The 27,599-nt window shown below is 43.5% G+C and overlaps 1 protein-coding gene across 2 annotated transcripts in view; it reads right to left on the reverse strand.

Annotated features, from left to right (window-relative positions):
* Window positions 1–27,599, reverse strand: part of ADAMTS9 (ADAM metallopeptidase with thrombospondin type 1 motif 9) — a 218,896-nt gene that overhangs the window by 124,354 nt on the left and 66,943 nt on the right. For both annotated transcript variants that reach the window (XM_077275942.1, XM_077275943.1), the window contains 4 exons: window positions 27,220–27,401; window positions 27,003–27,139; window positions 23,903–24,020; window positions 20,382–20,477 (listed from right to left, as the gene is read on the reverse strand). In XM_077275942.1, coding sequence (XP_077132057.1) covers window positions 20,382–20,477; window positions 23,903–24,020; window positions 27,003–27,139; window positions 27,220–27,401 — 533 coding nt within the window. The remainder of the gene's footprint in view (window positions 1–20,381; window positions 20,478–23,902; window positions 24,021–27,002; window positions 27,140–27,219; window positions 27,402–27,599) is intronic.

Raw genomic sequence — 27,599 nt, forward strand, 5'->3', positions numbered from 1 at the left:
CCTTTAAAGTTCAACCAAACTATCTTTAGAAGTCAAAACTTTGCCTCTAAGGTTGTGGTGGGAGTAAAACAGTACAAAGGATGACTTAAAAAGTATTCCTACAGAGTTCATTCGCAACTTGGTGCTATTTCTTATGAGGACTAGCATTCCTGCTCATACAGGTATTGTACATATGACCAGGTTTTAAATACATCAGATAGGGATTACATACATTAGTTAGGACTGCTGTGATATGGGTATACCTTGGCGATTGGTACAGCGGCTTAATATACATTTTTTGCAAAAAACGTATCAACCAAATACCCTGTTTTTTCCATCTTTTTACTAGCACTTGCTGTCCACTGTGATTTTTTTGCAACAGAGTGGTTTTGGTTTTACTGTGCTTTTTTGTGTTTTCAAGTCTCTTGGTGGTGTGAACATGTCTTTACTGGCTTGTTCACTGTGCGCACAGCTCATGTGTTCTGGTTCTACATAATTGTTTTCTTGTTTCTACAAGACTGGGGAGGCCTCCACCCCTCTTTTTTTGAGCTGTGCGCACAGGAGCCGTTCTGTCCAACGAGTCCACATGGACATTCCTTTTCTGAATCCTGCTCATACAGGTATTGTACATATGACCAGGTTTTAAATACATCAGATAGGGATTACATACATTAGTTAGGACTGCTGTGATATGGGTATACCTTGGCGATTGGTACAGCGGCTTAATATACATTTTTTGCAAAAAACGTATCAACCAAATACCCTGTTTTTTCCATCTTTTTACTAGCACTTGCTGTCCACTGTGATTTTTTTGCAACAGAGTGGTTTTGGTTTTACTGTGCTTTTTTGTGTTTTCAAGTCTCTTGGTGGTGTGAACATGTCTTTACTGGCTTGTTCACTGTGCGCACAGCTCATGTGTTCTGGTTCTACATAATTGTTTTCTTGTTTCTACAAGACTGGGGAGGCCTCCACCCCTCTTTTTTTGAGCTGTGCGCACAGGAGCCGTTCTGTCCAACGAGTCCACATGGACATTCCTTTTCTGAATCCTGCTCATACAGGTATTGTACATATGACCAGGTTTTAAATACATCAGATAGGGATTACATACATTAGTTAGGACTGCTGTGATATGGGTATACCTTGGCGATTGGTACAGCGGCTTAATATACATTTTTTGCAAAAAACGTATCAACCAAATACCCTGTTTTTTCCATCTTTTTACTAGCACTTGCTGTCCACTGTGATTTTTTTGCAACAGAGTGGTTTTGGTTTTACTGTGCTTTTTTGTGTTTTCAAGTCTCTTGGTGGTGTGAACATGTCTTTACTGGCTTGTTCACTGTGCGCACAGCTCATGTGTTCTGGTTCTACATAATTGTTTTCTTGTTTCTACAAGACTGGGGAGGCCTCCACCCCTCTTTTTTTGAGCTGTGCGCACAGGAGCCGTTCTGTCCAACGAGTCCACATGGACATTCCTTTTCTGAATCCTGCTCATACAGGTATTGTACATATGACCAGGTTTTAAATACATCAGATAGGGATTACATACATTAGTTAGGACTGCTGTGATATGGGTATACCTTGGCGATTGGTACAGCGGCTTAATATACATTTTTTGCAAAAAACGTATCAACCAAATACCCTGTTTTTTCCATCTTTTTACTAGCACTTGCTGTCCACTGTGATTTTTTTGCAACAGAGTGGTTTTGGTTTTACTGTGCTTTTTTGTGTTTTCAAGTCTCTTGGTGGTGTGAACATGTCTTTACTGGCTTGTTCACTGTGCGCACAGCTCATGTGTTCTGGTTCTACATAATTGTTTTCTTGTTTCTACAAGACTGGGGAGGCCTCCACCCCTCTTTTTTTGAGCTGTGCGCACAGGAGCCGTTCTGTCCAACGAGTCCACATGGACATTCCTTTTCTGAATCCTGCTCATACAGGTATTGTACATATGACCAGGTTTTAAATACATCAGATAGGGATTACATACATTAGTTAGGACTGCTGTGATATGGGTATACCTTGGCGATTGGTACAGCGGCTTAATATACATTTTTTGCAAAAAACGTATCAACCAAATACCCTGTTTTTTCCATCTTTTTACTAGCACTTGCTGTCCACTGTGATTTTTTTGCAACAGAGTGGTTTTGGTTTTACTGTGCTTTTTTGTGTTTTCAAGTCTCTTGGTGGTGTGAACATGTCTTTACTGGCTTGTTCACTGTGCGCACAGCTCATGTGTTCTGGTTCTACATAATTGTTTTCTTGTTTCTACAAGACTGGGGAGGCCTCCACCCCTCTTTTTTTGAGCTGTGCGCACAGGAGCCGTTCTGTCCAACGAGTCCACATGGACATTCCTTTTCTGAATCCTGCTCATACAGGTATTGTACATATGACCAGGTTTTAAATACATCAGATAGGGATTACATACATTAGTTAGGACTGCTGTGATATGGGTATACCTTGGCGATTGGTACAGCGGCTTAATATACATTTTTTGCAAAAAACGTATCAACCAAATACCCTGTTTTTTCCATCTTTTTACTAGCACTTGCTGTCCACTGTGATTTTTTTGCAACAGAGTGGTTTTGGTTTTACTGTGCTTTTTTGTGTTTTCAAGTCTCTTGGTGGTGTGAACATGTCTTTACTGGCTTGTTCACTGTGCGCACAGCTCATGTGTTCTGGTTCTACATAATTGTTTTCTTGTTTCTACAAGACTGGGGAGGCCTCCACCCCTCTTTTTTTGAGCTGTGCGCACAGGAGCCGTTCTGTCCAACGAGTCCACATGGACATTCCTTTTCTGAATCCTGCTCATACAGGTATTGTACATATGACCAGGTTTTAAATACATCAGATAGGGATTACATACATTAGTTAGGACTGCTGTGATATGGGTATACCTTGGCGATTGGTACAGCGGCTTAATATACATTTTTTGCAAAAAACGTATCAACCAAATACCCTGTTTTTTCCATCTTTTTACTAGCACTTGCTGTCCACTGTGATTTTTTTGCAACAGAGTGGTTTTGGTTTTACTGTGCTTTTTTGTGTTTTCAAGTCTCTTGGTGGTGTGAACATGTCTTTACTGGCTTGTTCACTGTGCGCACAGCTCATGTGTTCTGGTTCTACATAATTGTTTTCTTGTTTCTACAAGACTGGGGAGGCCTCCACCCCTCTTTTTTTGAGCTGTGCGCACAGGAGCCGTTCTGTCCAACGAGTCCACATGGACATTCCTTTTCTGAATCCTGCTCATACAGGTATTGTACATATGACCAGGTTTTAAATACATCAGATAGGGATTACATACATTAGTTAGGACTGCTGTGATATGGGTATACCTTGGCGATTGGTACAGCGGCTTAATATACATTTTTTGCAAAAAACGTATCAACCAAATACCCTGTTTTTTCCATCTTTTTACTAGCACTTGCTGTCCACTGTGATTTTTTTGCAACAGAGTGGTTTTGGTTTTACTGTGCTTTTTTGTGTTTTCAAGTCTCTTGGTGGTGTGAACATGTCTTTACTGGCTTGTTCACTGTGCGCACAGCTCATGTGTTCTGGTTCTACATAATTGTTTTCTTGTTTCTACAAGACTGGGGAGGCCTCCACCCCTCTTTTTTTGAGCTGTGCGCACAGGAGCCGTTCTGTCCAACGAGTCCACATGGACATTCCTTTTCTGAATCCTGCTCATACAGGTATTGTACATATGACCAGGTTTTAAATACATCAGATAGGGATTACATACATTAGTTAGGACTGCTGTGATATGGGTATACCTTGGCGATTGGTACAGCGGCTTAATATACATTTTTTGCAAAAAACGTATCAACCAAATACCCTGTTTTTTCCATCTTTTTACTAGCACTTGCTGTCCACTGTGATTTTTTTGCAACAGAGTGGTTTTGGTTTTACTGTGCTTTTTTGTGTTTTCAAGTCTCTTGGTGGTGTGAACATGTCTTTACTGGCTTGTTCACTGTGCGCACAGCTCATGTGTTCTGGTTCTACATAATTGTTTTCTTGTTTCTACAAGACTGGGGAGGCCTCCACCCCTCTTTTTTTGAGCTGTGCGCACAGGAGCCGTTCTGTCCAACGAGTCCACATGGACATTCCTTTTCTGAATCCTGCTCATACAGGTATTGTACATATGACCAGGTTTTAAATACATCAGATAGGGATTACATACATTAGTTAGGACTGCTGTGATATGGGTATACCTTGGCGATTGGTACAGCGGCTTAATATACATTTTTTGCAAAAAACGTATCAACCAAATACCCTGTTTTTTCCATCTTTTTACTAGCACTTGCTGTCCACTGTGATTTTTTTGCAACAGAGTGGTTTTGGTTTTACTGTGCTTTTTTGTGTTTTCAAGTCTCTTGGTGGTGTGAACATGTCTTTACTGGCTTGTTCACTGTGCGCACAGCTCATGTGTTCTGGTTCTACATAATTGTTTTCTTGTTTCTACAAGACTGGGGAGGCCTCCACCCCTCTTTTTTTGAGCTGTGCGCACAGGAGCCGTTCTGTCCAACGAGTCCACATGGACATTCCTTTTCTGAATCCTGCTCATACAGGTATTGTACATATGACCAGGTTTTAAATACATCAGATAGGGATTACATACATTAGTTAGGACTGCTGTGATATGGGTATACCTTGGCGATTGGTACAGCGGCTTAATATACATTTTTTGCAAAAAACGTATCAACCAAATACCCTGTTTTTTCCATCTTTTTACTAGCACTTGCTGTCCACTGTGATTTTTTTTTTTTTTTTTTTTGCAACAGAGTGGTTTTGGTTTTACTGTGCTTTTTTGTGTTTACAACTTCACACTAATGCGATTACTTAGCTAATTTCCTGAGTTTGCTCGTCTGCCATCTCTATCCTTCACACGGCTGCGTTACTCCGAGGGCTCTCCACACAAGAAAGCGAGGGCGCAGAAGAAGAGTCTTTGAAGGGGACGGTGGGTGCTAACATTTAAAGGGGCATTGTTAAAAACAAACTCAGGAGGCCCTTTAAAGTTCAACCAAACTATCTTTAGAAGTCAAAACTTTGCCTCTAAGGTTGTGGTGGGAGTAAAACAGTACAAAGGATGACTTAAAAAGTATTCCTACAGAGTTCATTCGCAACTTGGTGCTATTTCTTATGAGGACTAGCATTCGGAGAGAGCTCCTGCCAGTGATCAGTTGTGATCTGCATAAGAACCTTATACAAACCGTTCGATTCTCCTGCAGTGCCTCCACAGGGCATGTGCAGTATTGCAAGCTACCTATTGAAATCAATAAGCTGTCCCTGTAACTACTCTTACATCAGATAAGAATGGGGACCTTGGAATTTAGCCCCTAGCAAAGATATATTCGATATCCTTATAAGAGCTTTTTAAGCGGATCTAAATTTTTAGTCGATTTTTAGCAAACTGGTAAAAGTGTCCTGCAATGAGCAAACCAATTAAAAAAAAATCATTAGATTGCTAGACGGCTGCTCCCAGTGATCAATAGTGATCTGTGTGCGAATCTTGCAGCAAGTGATCAGTTCTCCTGCAGTGCCACCTCAGGGGAAATTAAGGATTGCGAGGTACCCATTAAAATCAATGAGGTGTTCCAGTGGGACGGGTCCTCCAAAGCCAGAATGAAAGTTACCACTCTCCACCCAGATAAGAGTCCTGAATTGGGACCTAAGAACTCTGTATTTATCCATAGTCAAATGAAAACTAGGTGTTCTTCAAAGATCTGGCTTTTGTCCAGTGATGGTAACAAAATTATTTATATATATATATATATATATATATATATATATATATATATATATATATATATATATATATATATACTGTATGTATATATATACATATATATATTACAATTTCTGCTAGTTAGAAAAGTTCTCCAATGATATTCTGATCAAAAGGCATTAAATTGTGACCAGTGATTAGCTGTGATCTATGTTGGAAACTTGCAGCAAGTGTTGTGTTCAATTCTCCTACAGTGCCACCGCAGGGGAAGTGAGGTATTACAAGCTATCCACTGAAATCAATCAGATGTCTCTGTAAAATGGGTCCTCCAGAGTGAGAATAACTGGTTTCCAGTACAGGGGATCTAAACCCAGAAGTGACTCCTATAGTGTACAGAAATGGATAGACCCACTGACAATGAGCCACCTGCAGGAAATACATATAGCTTAGTATTAGAACCCAAAATAAATGTCAATGTGCATATTTCTTTAAAGTCCCAAAACTTTAGACGTCCCTCAGACAAACTTTATCAGTCACCCACAAGAAAACATATATTAGGAAAGAATATAAAAACTTTTGTAAAGTGTAACTAATCATTTTAGCCAATACGACCAATCATTGAAGGCTGAGGATATGAATCTAACACTTATTATACTGTATATACATTTCTGTGCCTGATTTTACCTGCTCTATATTTCCCTTTTTTTTGCTTTTAGAAAATCCCTCTCTTGGCACTAACTCTCACCCAGTGCTTTTAATATGCAGGTCTGTGTGCGCATACACGGCACTGGAAAGCTAAGGGTTTGGCTTGTAGCTATCACTGTCATGCATAATCTTGTAATTAGGTAGCACTTATGGAAATTAATACAAAATGACCCGTTCTTTGGCAGCATATAGAGGCAAAATAAAAGAGTAATTATCTCATCCCCATGGTGAATTCAAAATTATATTGACCAATGAATTGTTTAATTAGACGTTATATACAAACTGCGTTATTTATGGCAACGAAAAAGGCCCGATCTGTGCTAATTTGTGCCAATCTGCTGAGATAATTATTCTGGTTATTGTGACAAATGTAGCTGAACACAAAAGGGGTACAAATTAATGTACAGAAAGCTAAGGAACATATTTAAAGGGGTTCTCCGCTTTGGACAATCCCTATCACAGAGGGAATAAAGCTTTACATAGTGTCCAATCAATAGGTTATGCTGGACATGGAAGGTCCCCCAGAGCGGGAAACGCTCTTTATAATCGCTTTCCACTATGGTCTCGAGATGAGGATTTTAAACACATTGTTATTCCTCTTTCTTGGCTCTGTTGCCCTGATTTAGCTGGCATCCATATCTCCTGCCAATGGCCTTCTCTGGTGTGCAGCTGCATCTTTCCATGGTTTGGGTCCAGATCTTCAGCATGGATTTTTTCCTTTCCAGCACCAAAGATCCAGGGCAATGCATATTCCTCAGACTTCAGAAAAGGTCCCACCAAGAAAGTATCAGAACTGTACCAGCATCAACATAATGCTCCACCACACTTGGATCATGCGGTAGAACAGGGAGCTATGGGACACAACGATGATATTATTACTTTTAGAGAGGACACTCATAGGGCATCATTACTTTTAATGAGAACATTGATGGGGCAATAATACTTTATATAAGGTACAGTCAGGAGGCACTCAACAGGCAGCATTGATTTTAAGAAAGCTCTCTGGGGGCATTATTACTGGGTTAGATGGCACCATATTGGCCTTATCACGTCTTGACTTTTGCACTGTTGCTAGAAGGGGTGACCTATCCTTAATATAGGTAATTAATATTAGGTCGGTGGGGATCCGAGACCCCGTAACTCCAACTATTCTAAGCATAAGTAGAAGCCAGATGTAAACAGTATATGGAGCTGAACAGCACAGTTCCATCAACTGTTTCATGTCCAACAGATCTGCTCCTTTTTATTTGGCAGTGGCCACTAATGGATTAACAGACCCCCACCAATCTGATCCTGATGTCATATGCAGAGAATAGGTCATCAATAACAAAGTACTGTAAAACCCTCTAATGGAATGCTCTCCTGTTGTCTATGAAAGACTCTGTTCCTGACGATGCTACTACTATAGCAGTACTACTATTGATAACTAATTTGGGGGATCATGGCCTGGGACTTTGGATGCATCAAAGTCCACACCTTGTAGCGAGAGTTAAAGGTAAAAACCATAATATCCCTTAGACACTGAAATCTAGTCCAGCCAGCGTGAAATGGAATCTTAGGTTTTGGGGTGTAAGGTTGTCACCGGACAAGTCTTGGATGGGAGGTGTGTGTCACCAAGGTGGCTGGTATCGGTGACGTAGGATCCAAGGAAGCCAAACCCAGCACAAATAGTGCTGAGAGGGTTTTTAATGAGCCCAGATTTTGGGTCTGGGCTTTAGGAATGGCCAGAGGAGCTGGGTGGGACTGGCTGTATCCATACCTCCAGTTCCAGGCCTTGGGACGGCCTATTTAAGGCAGTTCAGCTGCCTCATTCAGGGTCTGTGAGTGAAGGTGGAAAGACCAGTGATCCTGTGCAGATTTGTGTGGAGACCTTTATATACAGTATGTTAGAGCTCGTAGATCTGTGACACTGATTATTTTATTTTATACCATTTTGTAGGAGAAGGGCTGTTTCTTTTTGGTTTGAGTGAAGATTTATGGACTGCAATAAATCCAAATCTTTTGCAGCAAAAAAACTTTGTGCCTGTGCCTACCTCAAGCTGCTGCCAGAGATCTTGGGATTGGGAGGATAAGCTGATGTCCCATAACTATTGAAGGTCTATAGTACCTTTAGTCTTCTCTTCAACCGGACAGCCTTAACCTACCTTGTATATCACTATGTACAAGGGATGAAACCCAAACATTAGAATTTGGGCCTGAGTGTGTAATGAAGGCCATATACATTAGATCAGAGTAGACCAAACTCACCGATTTCATCAGGCCCGATCATGTTGCAAGATATACCTCTTTAGCATATGCATGCTTGATTTAATCAAGTGCGCACAGTTAAATCAGTCTTCAAGGTCCAAGTACAGACATACATGAGTCTGTTGAGTCTGGGTCAGAAGAACCAAAGCTAGTCCGAACCGTCAATATTGGATGTGTGAAACAGACCTTATGGGGTAAACGGGGCAGATAGCTGGCAGATAAATGCAGCGCCCCAGAGTCCTGGTCGTTGCAGTACTGTTGCTCCGCCACTAAGGGGGGCTATGGTACGTCTGATGGCACTGAAGGAGTTCATCTGACCAGGTATCACAGACTCCAATACATTTCACAGTCTGGCCTCCAGGGGGAGCTAAGGGTACTGTGTATTAGGCCACTCCTCACAGTCTGGTAAAACTGGGGGTTAGAGAGGAAGTTAGATCAGAAAGCTGACTGGGTTGGAACCAGGCAACACCTTGTGGCAGAGGGTGTTGTAGGGGAAGATTCAGAGGGGTCCCTGTCAGGGGTGGGATCCTGACAGAGGCCTAGCAACCAGAGAGAACGTTACGGGACCGCGCCTGCACGATATAGCGGCGGTACCCCAAGAAAGGACAAGAAGCGAGGTTTATTGTGCTGAGTGAGAAACGAGATCAACGCAACAAGGAGAATACCAGTAGGAGTCGTGCTGTAAGATGAGGCAACATCCTACTGAGGCGCATAACCGGTGGCCGGAACGCCGAGGAAGTATCAGGCTCCAGGCAATACTTCAAACCTACGGCAGGACAGTCAGTTATAGGCGGGCTGTCTCACCCAATTGACCTAGGAAGACACAGGGGGGTAACAACAGGAGTGGGGCGACGCTAGAGTCCCGGAAGAGCTCCGAGCCTCCCCGTCATACGGGTGCGTCCTTACCATAACATCTGGGGGACGTGGAAGAACATCAGAATCGAGTTGTGAGGGAACACGAGAAACAGACACAACAGTTGTGGGGACTATCCCGTAAGCACAGCAGGGGAGGACCACAACACACAAGCGCTAGAAGGTAGGCACAGATTTCCACCTGCAAAGGGAGCTCTGGATGTGCCATCGGACCGGCCAGGCTTGCGCGGCCCGGTTAACCGTATTCCGGATTGAGGACCCTGAAGCCTTCAGTAAAGAGGTAAAGAGACTGCAACCTGGTGTCCTCGTTATTTACTGCGACCGGCACTTCACCGCACCATAACATCATCCCATACCTCCACCTTTATTGTACGCCCCTCAGCAGGGTCACGGACCGGGTCTAGCCACCGTGACAACCCCAGAACAGAGACTCAGAGGCCCGGTACCGGGTACCCCTCAGCCCTGCGGCAGTGGGGGCGCTACAAACTTGGCGTCACGAACAGGATCTACTTAAGCCTGAAGAATCAGGTCATGTGTGCCTTGGAATTGTCATTTATTGTGCTTGGACTGTGACTTATTGCAAAGACTGTGTATTGCCACTTGCCGCCAGAAGTTCACGCCAAAACCGCCGCCATTACAGCGCTAAGGAGAGCGCAGGAGAAGAAGAAGGGCGTGGAGTGGGCGTAGACAAGCTGGAGAGCGCAAAAGACAATGGCCGCCCAGTCTAAATATTTCTGCCCCTTGAGGACGTGTCCGTCAGCAGCCGAGATCCGCCTACTGATCCTCAATGGGGGGCGGAGACAACGAAAGCGAGACCGCCCACGAAGGAGAGAGCGGGAAAAGGACGAGGAAGAAGCGAACCACGTGGAGGACGCCATGGCGAGCTGCCTGGAACCGGAGCGTGGGGTCGGAGCAGAGGACTCCCCCAGCTACCCGGAGGGACACCGTGACCAGGCCTCCACCGCTGATACTGACTTCCTGCCGGCCGGAGTGGATGAGCTCAGCGACCAATTCCTGCGGACGCAGCTGAGCACTGAGGCCGGGTGGAAGAAGACCTTCATCGGGAGCCTCATCAGATGTCTGTTGGCAGCCTCGTCCGGTCCGGAGCAAGAAAGAAGTTCCAGAACTCTGAAGCCAGAAAGCAAGGCCCTGCCGGAAAGCGAGGTGCTGCAAACGGAGATGACAACGCCGCAGCGCAAGGCCCTGCAACTAGCGTTCCAGACCCCAGCGGAGACGGAGCAGGTCGGCACAGGAGGGACCGCATCGGAAGCAGGTATGAAGAACGACCCTGCCTCGCCAGCAGAGGACTTGCTGATAGGCCCCGTCGCGGTACCCCCTCTCCCTGGGACCTCTAGACTCCGGCGCCTTACACCCTGGGATCGGGCCACGGGTATGGAGCACTTCTTAAAGGCCCCGATCTCGCCGATCGCCTTGCCGAGCGAGGTCTATGCGGAGCTACGGCCGCCAGAGCGAGAGTAAACCTTGATGCCATGGATATGTAAATAGTTAACTGCTTGTTTCCCTGCTTTTTGCTGCTTTAAACCCGACTAGGGTTATTCTTAAAGGGATCCCTTTGTTTACCCGGGATCCCTTCTTTTGCTTTTTGTTTTTGTTTCCTGTTTATTCATCATTGAAAGAACTGCTGAATCATGAACAATGCATGATTACAAACTTTTTGTACATAGTTTGCACCTTCTTAAAGGTGCTCTCTACTGGTTTTACACAAAGAAAGGACTCTTTGCGAAGATACTGGTCTCGGAACCAGCACCGGAGTCCTTACTGCGAACAGACTTGCAGCTTGAGAAGTTGCACCACCTCATAGAGACCTGGTCCCCTCTTAAAGGGAATGTTCCCATATTGCACTTATGAACAGTGTTACCTTAAGATGGTTAAATGGCAATAATGTCTTGAAAGAAAAAGTTAAATGTAGCTAACTAGTTGATTGTAAGAAATGTTTAATAATGTTGATAGAAGAATGAGGACAGAAAGTGAACCCGTACGGGGTTAGTCAGTGAGTCCTCCTAGGAGCCATACAGAGATGGCTCAGTAATCTTGAACTGAAAGATGGATGATATGTTCTATACTGTGTATAGTCGCAGAAAGGCAGAAGGCCCAGGCGGAAAGGGGCGGTCCTGTAACAGAAAGGAGAGGCAGCAGGCCTGGAGCAGATAGGACAGGCGGTCCTGCAGATATAAAGAAGGAGAATTCAGAAAAGTTGCTTAGTATTATAATGTTTTATAAGAAGGTCTTTAGTGGATCCAGCGTGTACATCCTTAAAGGCAATGTTAAATTATTGTTCAAAGTTTGCACTAAGTAGAATACCCGGTTGGGTAAAAGCAGTTATTTATAGTAAGTTATTTTAACCATGTTTGTAACGTTCAAGTGTCCTCACCTCCCATAAAGGGAAGCTCTGTTAAAGTTTACTTGTTATTGCATTTCAAAATTGTATGTCTTTTTGCTGACATGTATTGTTTTCTTCCCAGTCCAGGAGTACTGGATTTAACCGGGGGGGGGGGGGGAGTGCAGCGCCCCAGAGTCTTGGTCGTTGCAGTACTGTTGCTCTGCCACTAAGGGGGGCTATGGTACGTCTGATGGCACTGAAGGAGTTCATCTGACCAGGTATCACAGACTCCAATACATTTCACAGTCTGGCCTCCAGGGGGAGCTAAGGGTACTATGTATTAGGCCACTCCTCACAGTCTGGTAAAACTGGGGGTTAGAGAGGAAGTTAGATCAGAAAGCTGACTGGGTTGGAACCAGGCAACACCTTGTGGCAGAGGGTGTTGTAGGGGAAGATTCAGAGGGGTCCCTGTCAGGGGTGGGATCCTGACAGAGGCCTAGCAACCAGAGAGAACGTTACGGGACCGCGCCTGCACGATATAGCGGTGGTACCCCAAGAAAGGACAAGAAGCAAGGTTTATTGTGCTGAGTGAGAAACGAGATCAACGCAACAAGGAGAATACCAGTAGGAGTCGTGCTGTAAGACGAGGCAACATCCTACTGAGGCGCATAACCGGTGGCCGGAACGCCGAGGAAGTATCAGGCTCCAGGCAATACTTCAAACCTACGGCAGGACAGTCAGTTATAGGCGGGCTGTCTCACCCAATTGACTTAGGAAGACACAGGGGGGTAACAACAGGAGTGGGGCGACGCTAGAGTCCCGGAAGAGCTCCGAGCCTCCCCGTCATACGGGTGCGTCCTTACCATAACATCTGGGGGACGTGGAAGAACATCAGAATCGAGTTGTGAGGGAACACGAGAAACAGACACAACAGTTGTGGGGACTATCCCGTAAGCACAGCAGGGGAGGACCACAACACACAAGCGCTAGAAGGTAGGCACAGATTTCCACCTGCAAAGGGAGCTCTGGATGTGCCATCGGACCGGCCAGGCTTGCGCGGCCCGGTTAACCGTATTCCGGATTGAGGACCCTGAAGCCTTCAGTAAAGAGGTAAAGAGACTGCAACCTGGTGTCCTCGTTATTTACTGCGACCGGCACTTCACCGCACCATAACATCATCCCATACCTCCACCTTTATTGTACGCCCCTCAGCAGGGTCACGGACCGGGTCTAGCCACCGTGACAACCCCAGAACAGAGACTCAGAGGCCCGGCACCGGGTACCCCTCGGCCCTGCGGCAGTGGGGGCGCTACATAAACAAATGTCCGCGATCTATCGTCTAGCTTTAGATGATCCCACCAGCCCAATTTCTCATCATAGACCTTGAAGTTATTTGAGGTCTTTGATACAAGTACCAGAATATAGCGAGTGGCCTTATAGGGCTTGGATTTTTACTTCTCACCAAGATCAAAACTTTCCTACCCCAAAAGAACGTAAATTCCAAAAACTCCTTTACACAATGACTTTCTCATTCTTAACCAGGGAAGTTTTTCCTCCTCAACATGGGCGGCCACTTCCACCAAGGAGTAAACGTTTGCTCTTTAGACCTGACGACAATGTTAAATTCCTGCTCCGACCTCACAAAACAACTGTGAAGTCACACGGTCACACACAGTCACTGAGCTGTGAAATAAGCGTATGCGCGCACACTTTTCCCATTTGCATCTATATAGTCAGAGTATAAATAGCAGATCTTTACAAGCGCTCGGCGGCAGTGACACAAAACTTTATTTTATTCATTGTTCAGTGAGAAGGCGAAGATGAAAAAGCCTCTTTCTTGGGTTCAGGGGCCTAGGTTGTGCTGATTAATCTGAGAGCTATTCAAGGCTCCCTAGTGCACTGTTTGCAAATAGTACAGTTCACATTGATTTCTTATTCATAAAGACAACTTCCAGGAATGCATTACAGCACAAAGATAGAGATATTACAGGCTGGAGAGGCTCCTGAATCAAAAGTGTGCAGATAACAGTGAGGAATCAAAGATCAGGTAATCAGATCTTTTATATCCAGGTTGTTTAAGGGGAGTCTGTCAGCCAAAACTGAGAGTATAAACGAAGCATAAAGCCTTGCAGGGGATTTAGTCCCTATCAAAATTGCACCATCAGTGGTCTAATTCCTGTGACCGTCCGTTCTACAGAAACTAATTTTATCAATAATGCTGATTTTGGTGTTTGGTGAACCAAGGGTGTGGGCAAGAAGCTCAATGTACAGAGGGTGAGGGCAGGAAGCTCAGTGCACCAAGGATGTGGGCAACAAGCTCAGTGCACCATGGGTGTGGGCAAGAAGATTGCTGCACCAAGGGTGAGGGCAAGAAGCTTACTGCACCATGGGTGTGGGCAAGAAGATTACTGCAACAAGGGTGAGAGCAAGAAGCTCAGTGCACCATGGGTGTGGGCAACAAGCTCAGTGCACCAATGGTGTGGGCAAGCAGCTCAGTGTACCAAGGGAGTAGGGAAGAAGCTTAGTGCACCAAGGGAGTAGGCAAGAAGCTTAGTGTACCAAGGGTGTGGGCAAAAAGCTCAGTGCACCAAGGTTGCGGGCACAAGCTCAGTTCACCAATGGTGTGGGCAACAAGCTCAGTGCACCAAGGGTGAGGGCAAGAAACTCAGTGCATCGAGGCTGTGGGCAAGAAGCTCAGTTCACCATGGGTGTGAGCAAGAAGATTACTACACCAAGGGTGTGGGCAACAAGCTTAGTGCACCAAGGGTGTCAGCAAGAAGCTTAGTGCACCAAGGGTGTTGGCAAGAAGCTCAGTGCACCAATGGTGTGGGCAAGCAGCTCAGTGCACCAAGGGAGTAGGCAAGAAGCTTAGTGTACCAAGGGTCTGGGCAAAAAGCTCAGTGCACCAAGGTTGTGGGCAACAAGCTCACATCACCAATGGTGTGGGCAACAAGCTCAGCGCACCAAGGGAGTGGGCAAGAAGCTCAGTGCACCAAAGGTGTGGACAAGAAGCTTAGTGTACCAAGGGTGTTGGCAAGAAGCTCAGTGCACCAACGGTGTCAGCAAGAAGCTCAGTGCCCCAAGGGTGTCGGAAAGAAGCTTAGTGCACCAAGGGTATCAGCAAGAAGCTTAGTGCACCAAGGGTGTCGGAAAGAAGCTTAGTGTACCAAGGGTGTCGGCAAGAAGCTTAGTGCACTGTTTCACCCACTGGTTTTGCATTTACCCACTTCCCTCACTGATGATTGACAGCGCTGGCTTGCCTGAGCTTTTTCTGCAAGAGTGCTCGGTCCAGACAAGTCAGAGATGTCAATCACCAATTAAGGTGGAGGATCATGTAAAACCAGCAAGCAGAATGGTGCAGTGAGTCTCTTGCCCACACCCATTGTGCACTGAGAACCCTAATTAGATGGGTAGATCGAATTGCGGGACCCCAGTCCATTGGCCAGTAAAGAAGTCTCTGGCCACTGGACAGGAGGTACAAGAGGTGTGCAAATCTCTTCCCTTCCAACCATACCCAAAGCAGCTTGTGATTAAAAAAGTTAGTGTGAAGTCATCTCTATGACATATCGAAATGATCACGTCATGCCAGCCCAGATAACCTGGCCGATAGTCCGGCGTCCCGGGAAATCAATCTGCCCATTTTTACTATGTAGCACATTTGATTAAACGTCAGTTATTTCAGAACAGAGGTGCGATTTTTATAAGGGCTATATCCCCTTAGTTTATACTGTCAGTTTAGGGTGACATGCTCCATTTAACTACGTCGATTAATTGAATATCCCATTATATTGCATAATACCAATATCTAAAACAAAGCATAACATATATTCACCTATCAGTCTCTGTTTCTTTGTCCCACTGGCCGTGTATCTTCTCCATATCCCGTAAAGGCAGCACTTCATACTTACAGTCAATTGCTGCAGTCCCTGATTGGCAGCAGTGGTCACATTTCCACCACTTCAGAGCAGAGGAGTAGAAGAGACCGGTGGGAGACATGGCCAGTGGGATAAAGGATCAGCCAGAGATCGATAGGAGTAAATGCTATTTCTTTTTCTTTGTTTTTTTTTTACCCCACTGGTGCCATATGTAAACTTGTAAAGGGATTTCTTGCCCCTTTCATCTAGTGTTGTCTCATTTAAACAAATAGACAGAAGTAAAAAAACTGCTGCATAAAACTAGACAGAAGATGATGACTGAGGGACTTAGCTTAGATATTGCTTTTCTTATTTTACAGAAATTGTTGTTTACAGAACACTCACCATAAAGTAGTATAAAAATGTTCTTGAAAGACAACAAAATCCCCAAACTTTCCTCTAAGTCCTGATATCCTCGTAACATTTAATGAGAATATATGAGTATACAATACCCATCTAAAAGTTGAAAAACACACTATATGCCGTAAACATAAATCGGTGGTGAAAACCATCATAAAGCAAAAACAGTAAGAAGAAGAATCTCAGAATCTTTCATAAGAAATGTTCTACTAAGTGTTACATCATTTATGAGTCCTTTTCTTTTGACAAGTAGAGGTACATCAAGTATTTAAAGCAAGGGAAAAGATTCACCCCAAAGATTCATCCCACCAACTAAGTATCATTCTTGCCTCCAGCTTACACCTCTGGCCAGGAGATACTTCGTGGACACAACCCAGGGGACCCTGTTGTAAATTCTTATCTCTGTTTAGGGGTTTATGGGTGAAGGCCTACCAAGTGGATTATATGAGACCTTCCTGGAAACATTTGACCTCTGGGGCTCAATGGACTTCAGCTAAACTAAGGAGTGGGTACCCGTGGAACTCCATAATCTTAACCCTTTTAGTCTCTGGGCTTTGCTGTATGGATTCCCAGGACACAACCTGCTGTCAGAAACCATTGATAGTGGATGTAAATTGAGATGTGAGATCCATGAAGTATAGGCAGATAAACTGGAGTTAGGGAAGCCATAGATTGTTCAAAATGGTTGTCAAGGTCAGGGTAGGCAGCAGGCAATAATAAGGGTCAGACCATAATCAGTAACGTGTAGTACTTAAAATTTAGAACCTAAAATCCTCAAGTGGAGAGTGACGGTAGAGAGTTGTTTAAGTCAACCAGCAGAAAATTGGTTGGGGAAGAGGAATTGGGGTATGTGATGGTCCTTTTACAGATGAAGTCAGCATGCTTAGAAGTTTTAGCAGGAGGAAGCAAAAGTGGCCACGTGACAGCACCAAAGGACCAAGAAGATAGTAGATAAAGGTGGTAGAACAGAGCAACAGAGTCTACCCAAGGACTGGTGACCACTGGTGGAGGCCAGTGAGAAAGACAGCTGATTGATGAAGCAATCAGTGACGTTATCTCCATCTGCTTTTACAGTGTTACTTTAATATGACATCTTTTACGCCAACACAATGAATTTTCCGACTAATTTACAACCTGGATGGAAACAGTTTTGTGTATATCTCTCACAACATGACGTTTGCGTAACTACAACAAAAGCTCAACGTTAACTCTCGGCACTTGTCGAAGCGACTGGAGGATAAAACAAGAGACATCTGGGAAAAGAAAAAAACTGATGTCAGACTGATTGAAGGATCTGATCCTACGGACGGACAGCCGAGTGTCTACCATCTATAGAGATCATCCTAAAATAAACAAATCATGGAGGAGCTCGGAGCGCCGGTGACGTTTCTCGAGGTGTAACCAGTCTTTAGAACCTCACAAGATGCAGAATGCAGGCTGACAATGGCACATCATCACAAGCTGCGGGATACAGCGCAGACCTACATCATTTACAATAACAATTTATATTTCACTGTCGAGCCATGGGCTGAATTTAGAGCCGAGAGCTGATACAAGAACTGCTTATAACAGAAGACATAGTTTACCAGAGACGGAATGGTAAAAGGAATGTGTTTTCAAATGGCATCTTTTCATTATTCTTAAAGGGAACGTGTCAACAGAAAATGACTTATTGTTACACCAGGTGTTTATATTAAATATGCATAAAAATAATGATGATTATTTTTTATTTTCTATATCACTATCTATATTACAGAAAAACAGTCTGAAATATTGCAATTTTCACTGTGGCCACAGGGCCTCATACTAAACTAACACTTCCTGCTATGTACAGATGACTTTTCAGCAGTTTCATTATTATCACAGGCAGGATTAAACTTAAAGTTATAATTTATATACAGTAGATAACACAGGATGCACCATTCACAATAGGTGATATCACAGCTCACCTCCTCCTCCTGTACAATGACTGATACCTCTATATACAGTAGATCACACAGGATCCACCATTCACTATACGTGATGTCACAGTTCACCTCCTCCTGTACAATGACTGATATCACCTCTATATACAGTAGATAACAGGATCCACCATTCACAATAGGGGATGTCACAGCGCACCTCCTCCTGTACAATGACTGATAACACCTCTATATACAGTAGATAACACAGGATCCACCATTCACAATAGGTGATATCACAGCTCACCTCCTCCTCCTGTACAATGACTGATAACACCTCTATATACAGTAGATAACACAGGATCCACCATTCACAATAGGGGATGTCACAGCGCACCTCCTCCTCCTGTAAAATGACTGATAACTCCTCTATATACAGTAGATAACACAAGATCCACCATTCACAATAGGTGAAGTCACAGCTCACCTCCTCCTGTACAATGACTGACAACACCTCTATATACAGTAGATAACACAGGATCCACCATTCACAATAGGTGATGTCACAGCTCACCTCCTCCTCCTGTACAATGACAGGAGATAACACAAATACCTTTGCCCAGATTAGAGTATGATCAGATACTTGCAAGATTTTTTTCATACAGTAAAAAATAAATGTCCAAATTGTTATAATGAAAACCTTATTTAAACAATAGGTTATTTTCTGATCACAAATACCACTTAATCCCTTATCGACATTGACATGTGGCATGCATCTTTCATCACATGTCAGATGCTGGTTGTATAGAGCAGGCTCAGGAGCTGAACCTGCTCCATACTGGGCAGATACCTGCTTCGCTTTGCAGCCGGCATCTGTCTCTAACAGCCACAATCACAATTAATTGTCCTATTTGTGTAAAAATAAATTAAACAAAAAAATAGTGGAAATGCTTTTTTTAGTATTTTGTTTCCATTTTACCCTACTTGGTCTTTTTTTTTTTTTTTTATATATATATATATATATATTTGTTCAATACATTCAAAACTAAAATGTGTCTTGCAAAAAAATTGATGGAAAAATAAAAAAGTTATGGCTCTTGGAAGAACAGGAGAAAAAACAACAAAAGAGCAAAAACAAAAAAACTCATTAAGTCTTAAAAGAGTAAAATGGACACTCCACGGAAGAAAAAAATAAATGCTGTCTTATGCCTAGAACAAAATGTGAGGAGCTGGAGCATGATAAAGGCGTTATCTGACTATTTACTGTGTGGACAGTCTTAATAAAATGTAATTCTATTAATTTTTTTTTTTACAAAGATACAGAAACAAGATCAGCCGCTGCGGAACCCCATATTGAAGTTGTTCCTGTTGGAGATTATTTTAATTTCCTTTGGTTTTTGACTCTCATCTTATTGCATTGATCGTCGCCAAGACAAGTTGATATCACTCATCCTATACTGGGGCTCAGTAGCCAAATCAATTTACAGGATCCTGGTCCTGCGTCTATGTTAATGGTCAGATATGAGTTTTGGGAAAACGCTTCCCCAGCGCCTCTTCTGATTTGAAGGACTGGAGTGATGTCATGCATGAGTTAGGCTGCATTGATGATATTATACCGAACCGACAAATCGGAAAAAGTCATAACAGAAAGAATGCAGTGATCCCATCCGGCGGCTTTGGACTACTGACATGTTTGCTGGACCGAATTTATCTGTAGGGTAGACCAACTCCAGTACTGGTGACCGGTAACAACACCTATAGAACAATCAATGTCCGTTCCACGCACCCACTGTGTCCTGTTTCCCTGTCCCCAAAGGTCTCGCTAGGATGCCGAGGCTCAATCTTATGACAGAGCATCCCAACGTCACCCACAAGAAACCTTTACTGGTTTCTTTGCGTTTTCAGCTCTCTGACGCCAACTCTTTCAAGGTTCTCCTAATTTTCTAGGAGTCTCCTGGAAGTTGCAAGTGACCACTTGCATTGTCCATGCTTTATTTCCCCCTGTGGTGGTGTTGTAGGAGAAATCAGCACTTCAGCTTCGTTCTCCTGCAGATTGCTCCTCACCGCTGGGGATCTCAGCAGCAGGACAACTTCTGATCATCTAATTTTTGGGGGGCAGACCTAACAAAACAGGGATTGTAGTAGAAGTGGAAATCCTAATGAAAGCTAGCTGTTCCTGGGACTTTAATAACGCTTAAAATAACACTTGTAAATATGAGCCAGTAAAGTGTCAGCACGGATCGACTTCAGTCGTAGCTAACGAGAGGACGGGAGGCCGTGCCAAGATTAAGACAGTCTGTACTTAACATCCTCGGTGGAATTCAATCACAGTGTGGTCTCACCAAGGTAGTTGTCATCTTCCGGCTTCCCTGAGTAGCTGTGCTGCCGCACATCAATGTTAGTAGCGCCGGCTGGAATACGGACCACGGTATTGTAGCCTGGGAAGCACAAAAGATGAAGTGCACGGTTAGTTCACAATAATGGACAGGATGTTCCTTACAAAGCCGGCGAGGGATACACTTCTGCCAAATGCATGTAGCATCACTTCAAAACACAACTTTCTATGTTTACAGAGAACAAAGGGAGAAAAGCATGGCCGCCCGTTGTGTTATGCTTCCATGGCGCAGACGACCCGTGCCGTTGCGTCTGAGATGTCTCTGTGCAGCCCATTAGATCAGTTTTCTATTGCAAAACTTTGGATTGTCTTCTACAGTTGTTTAGGAGACCAGAGGTAACCAAAGCACTGCCATCCCCACCACTGTCTCCAGTCTTCAGGAGTTCCGATAACTCTTCTGAGACATCCAAAGTTTTCAAAAACTTTTTCAAAGGCAATCTAAATTATAGGCAGGGGGACAATAGATTTTTTAATATATTGTTTAAATCAGGGTTTTCTGTTAAATATATTTTTTATTATTTAAAAAGGGTTGTCCAGTGAAAACAAGTTATCATCTATTGATCGGTGGCGGTCCGACTGCTGGGACGTGCGCCAACCAGCAGTACGTTACACTTTAATCCCTCGCTGCGACTTCATTCATTCCCTATGAAGCTGCCAAGCGCTGCACTCAGATTTTTCCAGAAGCCCCATAGGGAATAAATGGAGTCTCCAAATTGTATCGGGGATATAGGTGCCCTATCAGGATTGCAAATTCCCCATTCTGCGGATCGGTGTGGATCCCAGTGGTCAGTCCCCGCTGATCAATAGGTTATCACTGATTCTTTTTCACCGGACAGCCCCTTAAATAATGGTCCATTCAATTTTGCATATCACTACCTGTACACTGGCAATAACAGCAACAGACAGAGAGATTTCAAGGAATGCTCTGATCTGTATAAGCGAAGGGAGGAGGAGGAGGTGAGCTGTGATATCACCTATTGTGAATGGTGGATCCTGTGTTACCTACTGTATATAGAGGTATTATCAGTCATTGTACAGGAGGAGGAGGTGAGCTGTGACATCACCTATTGTGAATGGTGGATCCTGTGTTATCTACTGTATATAGAGGTATTATCAGTCATTGTACAGGAGGAGGAGGTGAGCTGTGACATCACCTATTGTGAATGGTGGATCCTGTGTTATCTACTGTATATAGAGGTATTATCAGTCATTGTACAGGAGGAGGAGGTGAGCTGTGACATCACCTATTGTGAATGGTGGATCCTGTGTTATCTACTGTATATAGAGGTGTTATCAGTCATTGTACAGGAGGAGGTGATCTGTGACATCACCTATTGTGAATGGTGGATCCTGTGTTATCTACTGTATAAAGAGGTGTTATCAGTCATTGTACAGGAGGGGGAGGTGAGCTGTGACATCACCTATTGTGAATGGTGGATCCTGTGTTATCTACTGTATATAGAGGTGTTATCAGTCATTGTACAGGAGGAGGAGGAGGTGTGCTATGATATCAGCTATTGCAGATGGTGGATCCTGTATTATCTACTGTATATAGAGGTGTTATCAGTCATTGTACAGGAGGAGGAGGTGAGCTGTGATATCACCTATTGTGAATGGTGGATCCTGTGTTATCTACTGTATATAGAGGTGTTATCAGTCATTGTACAGGAGGAGGAGGAGGTGAGCTGTGATATCACCTATTGTGAATGGTGGATCCTGTGTTATCTAATGTATATAGAGGTGTCATCAGTCATTGTACAGGAGGAGGAGTTGAGCTGTGATATCACCTATTGTGAATGGTGGATCCTGTGTTATCTAATGTATATAGAGGTGTCATCAGTCATTATACAGGAGGAGGAGGAGGTGAGCTGTGATATCACCTATTGTGAATGGTGGATCCTGTGTTATCAACTGTATATATAGGTGTTATCAGTCATTGTACAGGAGGAGGAGGAGGTGTGCTATGATATCAGCTATTGCAGATGGTGGATCCTGTATTATCTAATGTATATAGAGGTGTCATGAGTCATTGTACAGGAGGAGGAGGTGAGCTGTGACATCACCTATTGTGAATGGTGGATCCTGCGTTATCTACTGTATATAGAGGTGTTATCAGTCATTGTACAGGAGGAGGAGGAGGTGTGCTATGATATCAGCTATTGCAGATGGTGGATCCTGTATTATCTACTGTATATAGAGGTGTTATCAGTCATTGTACAGGAGGAGGTGAGCTGTGACATCACCTATTGTGAATGGTGGATCCTGTGTTATCTACTGTATATAGAGGTGTTATCAGTCATTGTACAGGAGGAGGAGGAGGTGAGCTGTGATATCACCTATTGTGAATGGTGGATCCTGTGTTATCTAATGTATATAGAGGTGTCATCAGTCATTGTACAGGAGGAGGAGGTGAGCTGTGATATCACCTATTGTGAATGGTGGATCCTGTGTTATCTAATGTATATAGAGGTGTCATCAGTCATTATACAGGAGGAGGAGGAGGTGAGCTGTGATATCACCTATTGTGAATGGTGGATCCTGTGTTATCTACTGTATATATAGGTGTTATCAGTCATTGTACAGGAGGAGGAGGTGAGCTGTGACATCACCTATTGAGAATGGAGGATCCTGTGTTATCGACTGTATCGACTGCAGCGGTGATGTGCTGGTTGGTTGTGAATGAACAAAAACTGGGAGGGACACCACTGGATCGCAAAGGACAAAAGGTGAGTAGGATGTTTTTTAATAATATTTGCCCACCATAAAGGGTTTTTCCCACCGGAAGAAGTGGTGTAATAAGATAGACTATCACTTCCTAATCAGTGTAGGGTGCATGCCAGGACCATCACCGATCCTCTGATGGGGATCACAGCCCTGAGGCTTTTCCTCAATTTTTCTTGATTAACAATATGCAACCCAACTCCATTTACTTGGCTGCTGCCCCTTTGCACTAAGACCCCTACTGATAATGAAGTGATAGCATATCCTATAGAGAGATTAACATGGAAACATTATTTTAAAGGGGTTTTCCACTTTCAGGAAAATGCTCTAAAATAGCTACAGTGCTGCCACTTCGCTCAGTGATTGGCTACAGTGCTGCCGCTACGCTCAGTGATTGGCTACAGTGCTGCCACTTCGCTCAGTGATTGGCTACAGTGCTGTTGCTACTCTCAGTGATTGGCTACAGTGCTGCCGCTACTCTCAGTGATTGGCTACAGTGCTGCCGCTACGCTCAGTGATTGGCTACAGTGTGCCGCTACGCTCAGTGATTGGCTACAGTGTTTATGCTGTTGACGTCACATCATTGCTACAGCTAAAGCACCTAGAGCCAAGCTATGATGGGACTGATATATGGGGTGGGGAGGAGTGGGAAAACCCCCATTAAATACACCATAATATGTCATGTTGAAAGTTGCATTCTTACGGCACTAAACAGTATGGCCAAACCTTCGCTTTACAGCTACCTACCGTAATGTACTATGTTAAACGTTCCAGCTATGGTCTTGCAGGATGAATTGTCTCCGCCACAAACGCCACATTTATCTCGTCTGGCTTTAGAGTTTAGGACGTGATCACAACCAGCTTGCTTTAAAAAAAAGATATTGAAAGGATCCATGAAAAAAAAAGTACACTTCTTATCATCCTTGTCAGTGCAATGCCTCCCTTAGCATGCCTCAGTCCCCGATCCATCGTATGACGGACACCATTGCTGATCATTAGACACAATCACCCATTACTATGGGATAAGATAGAAAAAAATCAACTTTTTTTCCACCAAAACAGCACCCCTGGTGTCCAAATTTTAAATTGCAACTGAACTTTAATAATTTGATCAGAAACTAAAGGGATCATCATGGCGGTGGCGGCCACAGGCTATGCTACGGGAATCACCGGTTAGGAATAGGAGCCATGCTGCTGCAGAGGTCAAGGTGAAGAAGAGTTGAGTATGGCTTATTTTTCTATTTTATAATATTTGCAGCTTTTTTTTGTTTTTTTATAATCTTTTTTAAAACTTGGGTAACCCTTTCAATTGTTACACGGTATCCATAAAAATTAGAAATTGCGCTGAATGTTACTGCAGATATAGAGGAGATAAACTTTTAGGTGCGATGTCCCTTTAAGAACTTGATTAAAGTTTGGGCCAAGTTCCGTCTTTTTCCCCCGACATAAATGAAGATGGGGCTTCATGTTTTATCATAATTTACTAGAAGTAGTTGGACGATGTGTCCGGCTTCTGTTTGTTTAGCAGACGTTTTCCCGAGCCTGTAGATGGCGCTGTTGTTACTACGATCCACAAGATAGTTTTGGTCAGCGACAAAAATTCTTCCAAAACGTAAAAAAAAAAACATTTAAAGGAAGCAAATGGCTCGAGTCTATTCAATGAAGAAGACCAAAAACTAAAATGACGCATCATTTCCAGTGTCATCTCAAATTCTCTGTTGTCATAAAAGTTCTCCTTTAAATTTAGCAAAAATTAATCTGACATTGACCCAAAGCCATAAAGAGGAAATTTAGACTTTCCATCATAAAGATCAGCAAATTTTTATTAAAAAAAACTGTTTTCTTCATACCCTAAACAGGAACAAGTGCCAAGTGAATGATGTGCCAATCTAGGGCACAACCGGTGCTACCAGGGTTGGAAAATGGAGTTTTGTCCGCTTTGCTTGATTTTTTGAGAATCAGGGGTCTTCCATGAATCCATGCACACTGCCCCAAGGTCCCTGGGGTGCAAGTTTTTTCGGCTGTTGATAAGTTACATTCAGTACCATATTAGAGGCAAGTTTTGCAATGCTTGCCCCTGTGTCGCACATTATATTTTAAGAGCAATAACCCCGATAAAGAACTTGTCTGAGCTTTAAAGGGAATCTGGCAGCAGGTTTTTGAAGTGTAATCTGAGAGCACCATGATGTAGGGGCGGGTACCATGATTCCAACGATATGTCACTTACTAGGCTTTGTGTTGCCGTTTCACTAAAAGTGTTTTATCAGCAGGAGATTATCACTAGAAGACTAGTCGTCTTGTGCCTGCTAGTCCTGCTGCTCTGCATAACCCCGCCCCTATCACTGATTGGCAGCTGTCAACGCACAATCAGTGGTGTTGGCGGGGATGTACAGAGCTCCGCATCTGAACACTGCTACATTTTCATCAGCGAAAACAGTCATTTTATCAAAATGACAGCAAGCAGACTAGTAAGTGATACATCACTGGAATCAGGCTCTTCTGGCCTATATTATGCTGCTGTCAGGTTACATAGCAAAAACCTGATGACAGACTCCCTTTAAAAGGGTTTTCATGCAGATGCCAACACTTTTTTTTTTCATTGCCCCAATCTAAAATCTGCAGATGGATATTGAAAAAAAGCTCACCGTTTTGTTCCTACAGCTCCAATGCATATCTATGTTTCCATGGTTACGCAGAACCCAATCAAAACTTAAGAAGTTTGTTTTTATATTCACATTAAATGCAGAGACAGACGAAGGGGAGCATTAGGTTCACGTATACAACCATGGAAACACATAGGTCCACCTGGGAGCTGTAATTACAAAATGGTAGACTATTTGCAAAGTTGCTTTTTTTTTTTAATTTTTATTTTATTTTTTTATAGATGTAGAAGTTGGTTTAAGCTACATATACTTAGGTGTATAGCATATCAATAGTATGATAAAATAATAAAAGTAAAAAAAAAAAAAAAGCTCAGGCACCTAGAATAAAACGACTAATCAGGGCAGAAGGAAAATATGAAGCAATAGTTATAAAAAGCTGGAAAATCCCTTTCATCATTTTCTCATTGGATACAATGAAACTTCACATCATGTCATTTGTGATTGACAAAAGGGGGGTAACTCGCCCTCACGACTGGACTTCAGCACAATGGATCTTTCAGAGCGGCAGAACAATGCTGCCAAATATTAGAAGATCTTTCAAACAAAAGCGTGGAAACATTGTATGCGACATTTACTACTGTAATACTACTATAAAAGAACAATAGGAATGGTGATAAAAGGAAAGAAAAAGTCACATACTGCACTAACTATAGACGACATGTGCCACATAGGGGGTGTGGACAGCACAGAGGGGCCCTGTATATGAACCATAGCTGTGAATCGCTCCCTTTCTGGTGGTCTCGAGCCCTCCTTATATTACATGGCCAGCCATGTATCTGCCATGTGATCCTATACTTCCCCTGCAGTGGCCGCTACAAGAAAAAAAATTCCTGTCTGGCTGCAGCAAAATGCCGAGGACGTTCCATATGGCACCTGCATTTTAAAGGGTGTTGTCCAGACTGGCCCTTTAAGAGCTTCCACAGCAAGATCCCTGGGAGAATCTGCAGCGTGATGACAATGGCATTGGTTGCAAGTGGAAGTGAATTATCTATCTATCTTTCTGATTAATGATTACTGTCCCCCTCTTTATTGCACTCCTACTAATCATGCTCCCTATAGCTATAGGGTCCTGGCACGGTACCATCTTCCCTCCGCTGTTCACTTCTTCATTGTTCTCAGTGATTTAGTACAGGCCACAAGAGTTAGAAATGAGAACTGCACAAATCAAGCGCATAAGTATTTACCCGACACAGTCCTTGCACACAGATATCATTTGTGTCTGGTCCGCATGACGTCCCATCGACAACCCTGTCCCTGAGCTGATAATAGGCTGTGCTTCCTGCCACCCGGCAGAATAGTTTACAGCGGTCCTTCATTAGAACTGCGGACAGATGGAAATGCTTTGTCAATAACGGTTAAATTCAGCAGAACGAGAGGAAGACACAATTGGGCAGCACGTACTTCCGCTGTATTTAGGCACCCAGCGCACGTTAGGAGGTAGGCCATTGATATTGAAATGTTTCCCATCAAAATCAGAACACTGCTCCTCTCTGAAGTCCTTCTTCTGCTTTGAGCAGGGCTCGGTATTACAAGACTTAAATTTCATCCTGCGTCCCACGCAGTATTTACCACCATTCTTTGGCCTGGAAAAAAAACAGAAAAAGAATATTTGGGGACAATTTTACAAAATTAATTTTTAAAGGGGCCCTACCAGAACAATGTTTTTAATTTGAGTTCCAAGGATATGAGGACATCATAAGGGTTTAACATGAGCGGGGAGGGCAGCAGAATTAGAACCGTGCAGATGAAAAGAGTGTCTCTCTGTCGGGAGGACTCCGCTT

This window comes from Ranitomeya variabilis, chromosome 8 (genome assembly GCF_051348905.1).
Source record: "Ranitomeya variabilis isolate aRanVar5 chromosome 8, aRanVar5.hap1, whole genome shotgun sequence".
Lineage (NCBI taxonomy): Eukaryota > Metazoa > Chordata > Amphibia > Anura > Dendrobatidae > Ranitomeya > Ranitomeya variabilis.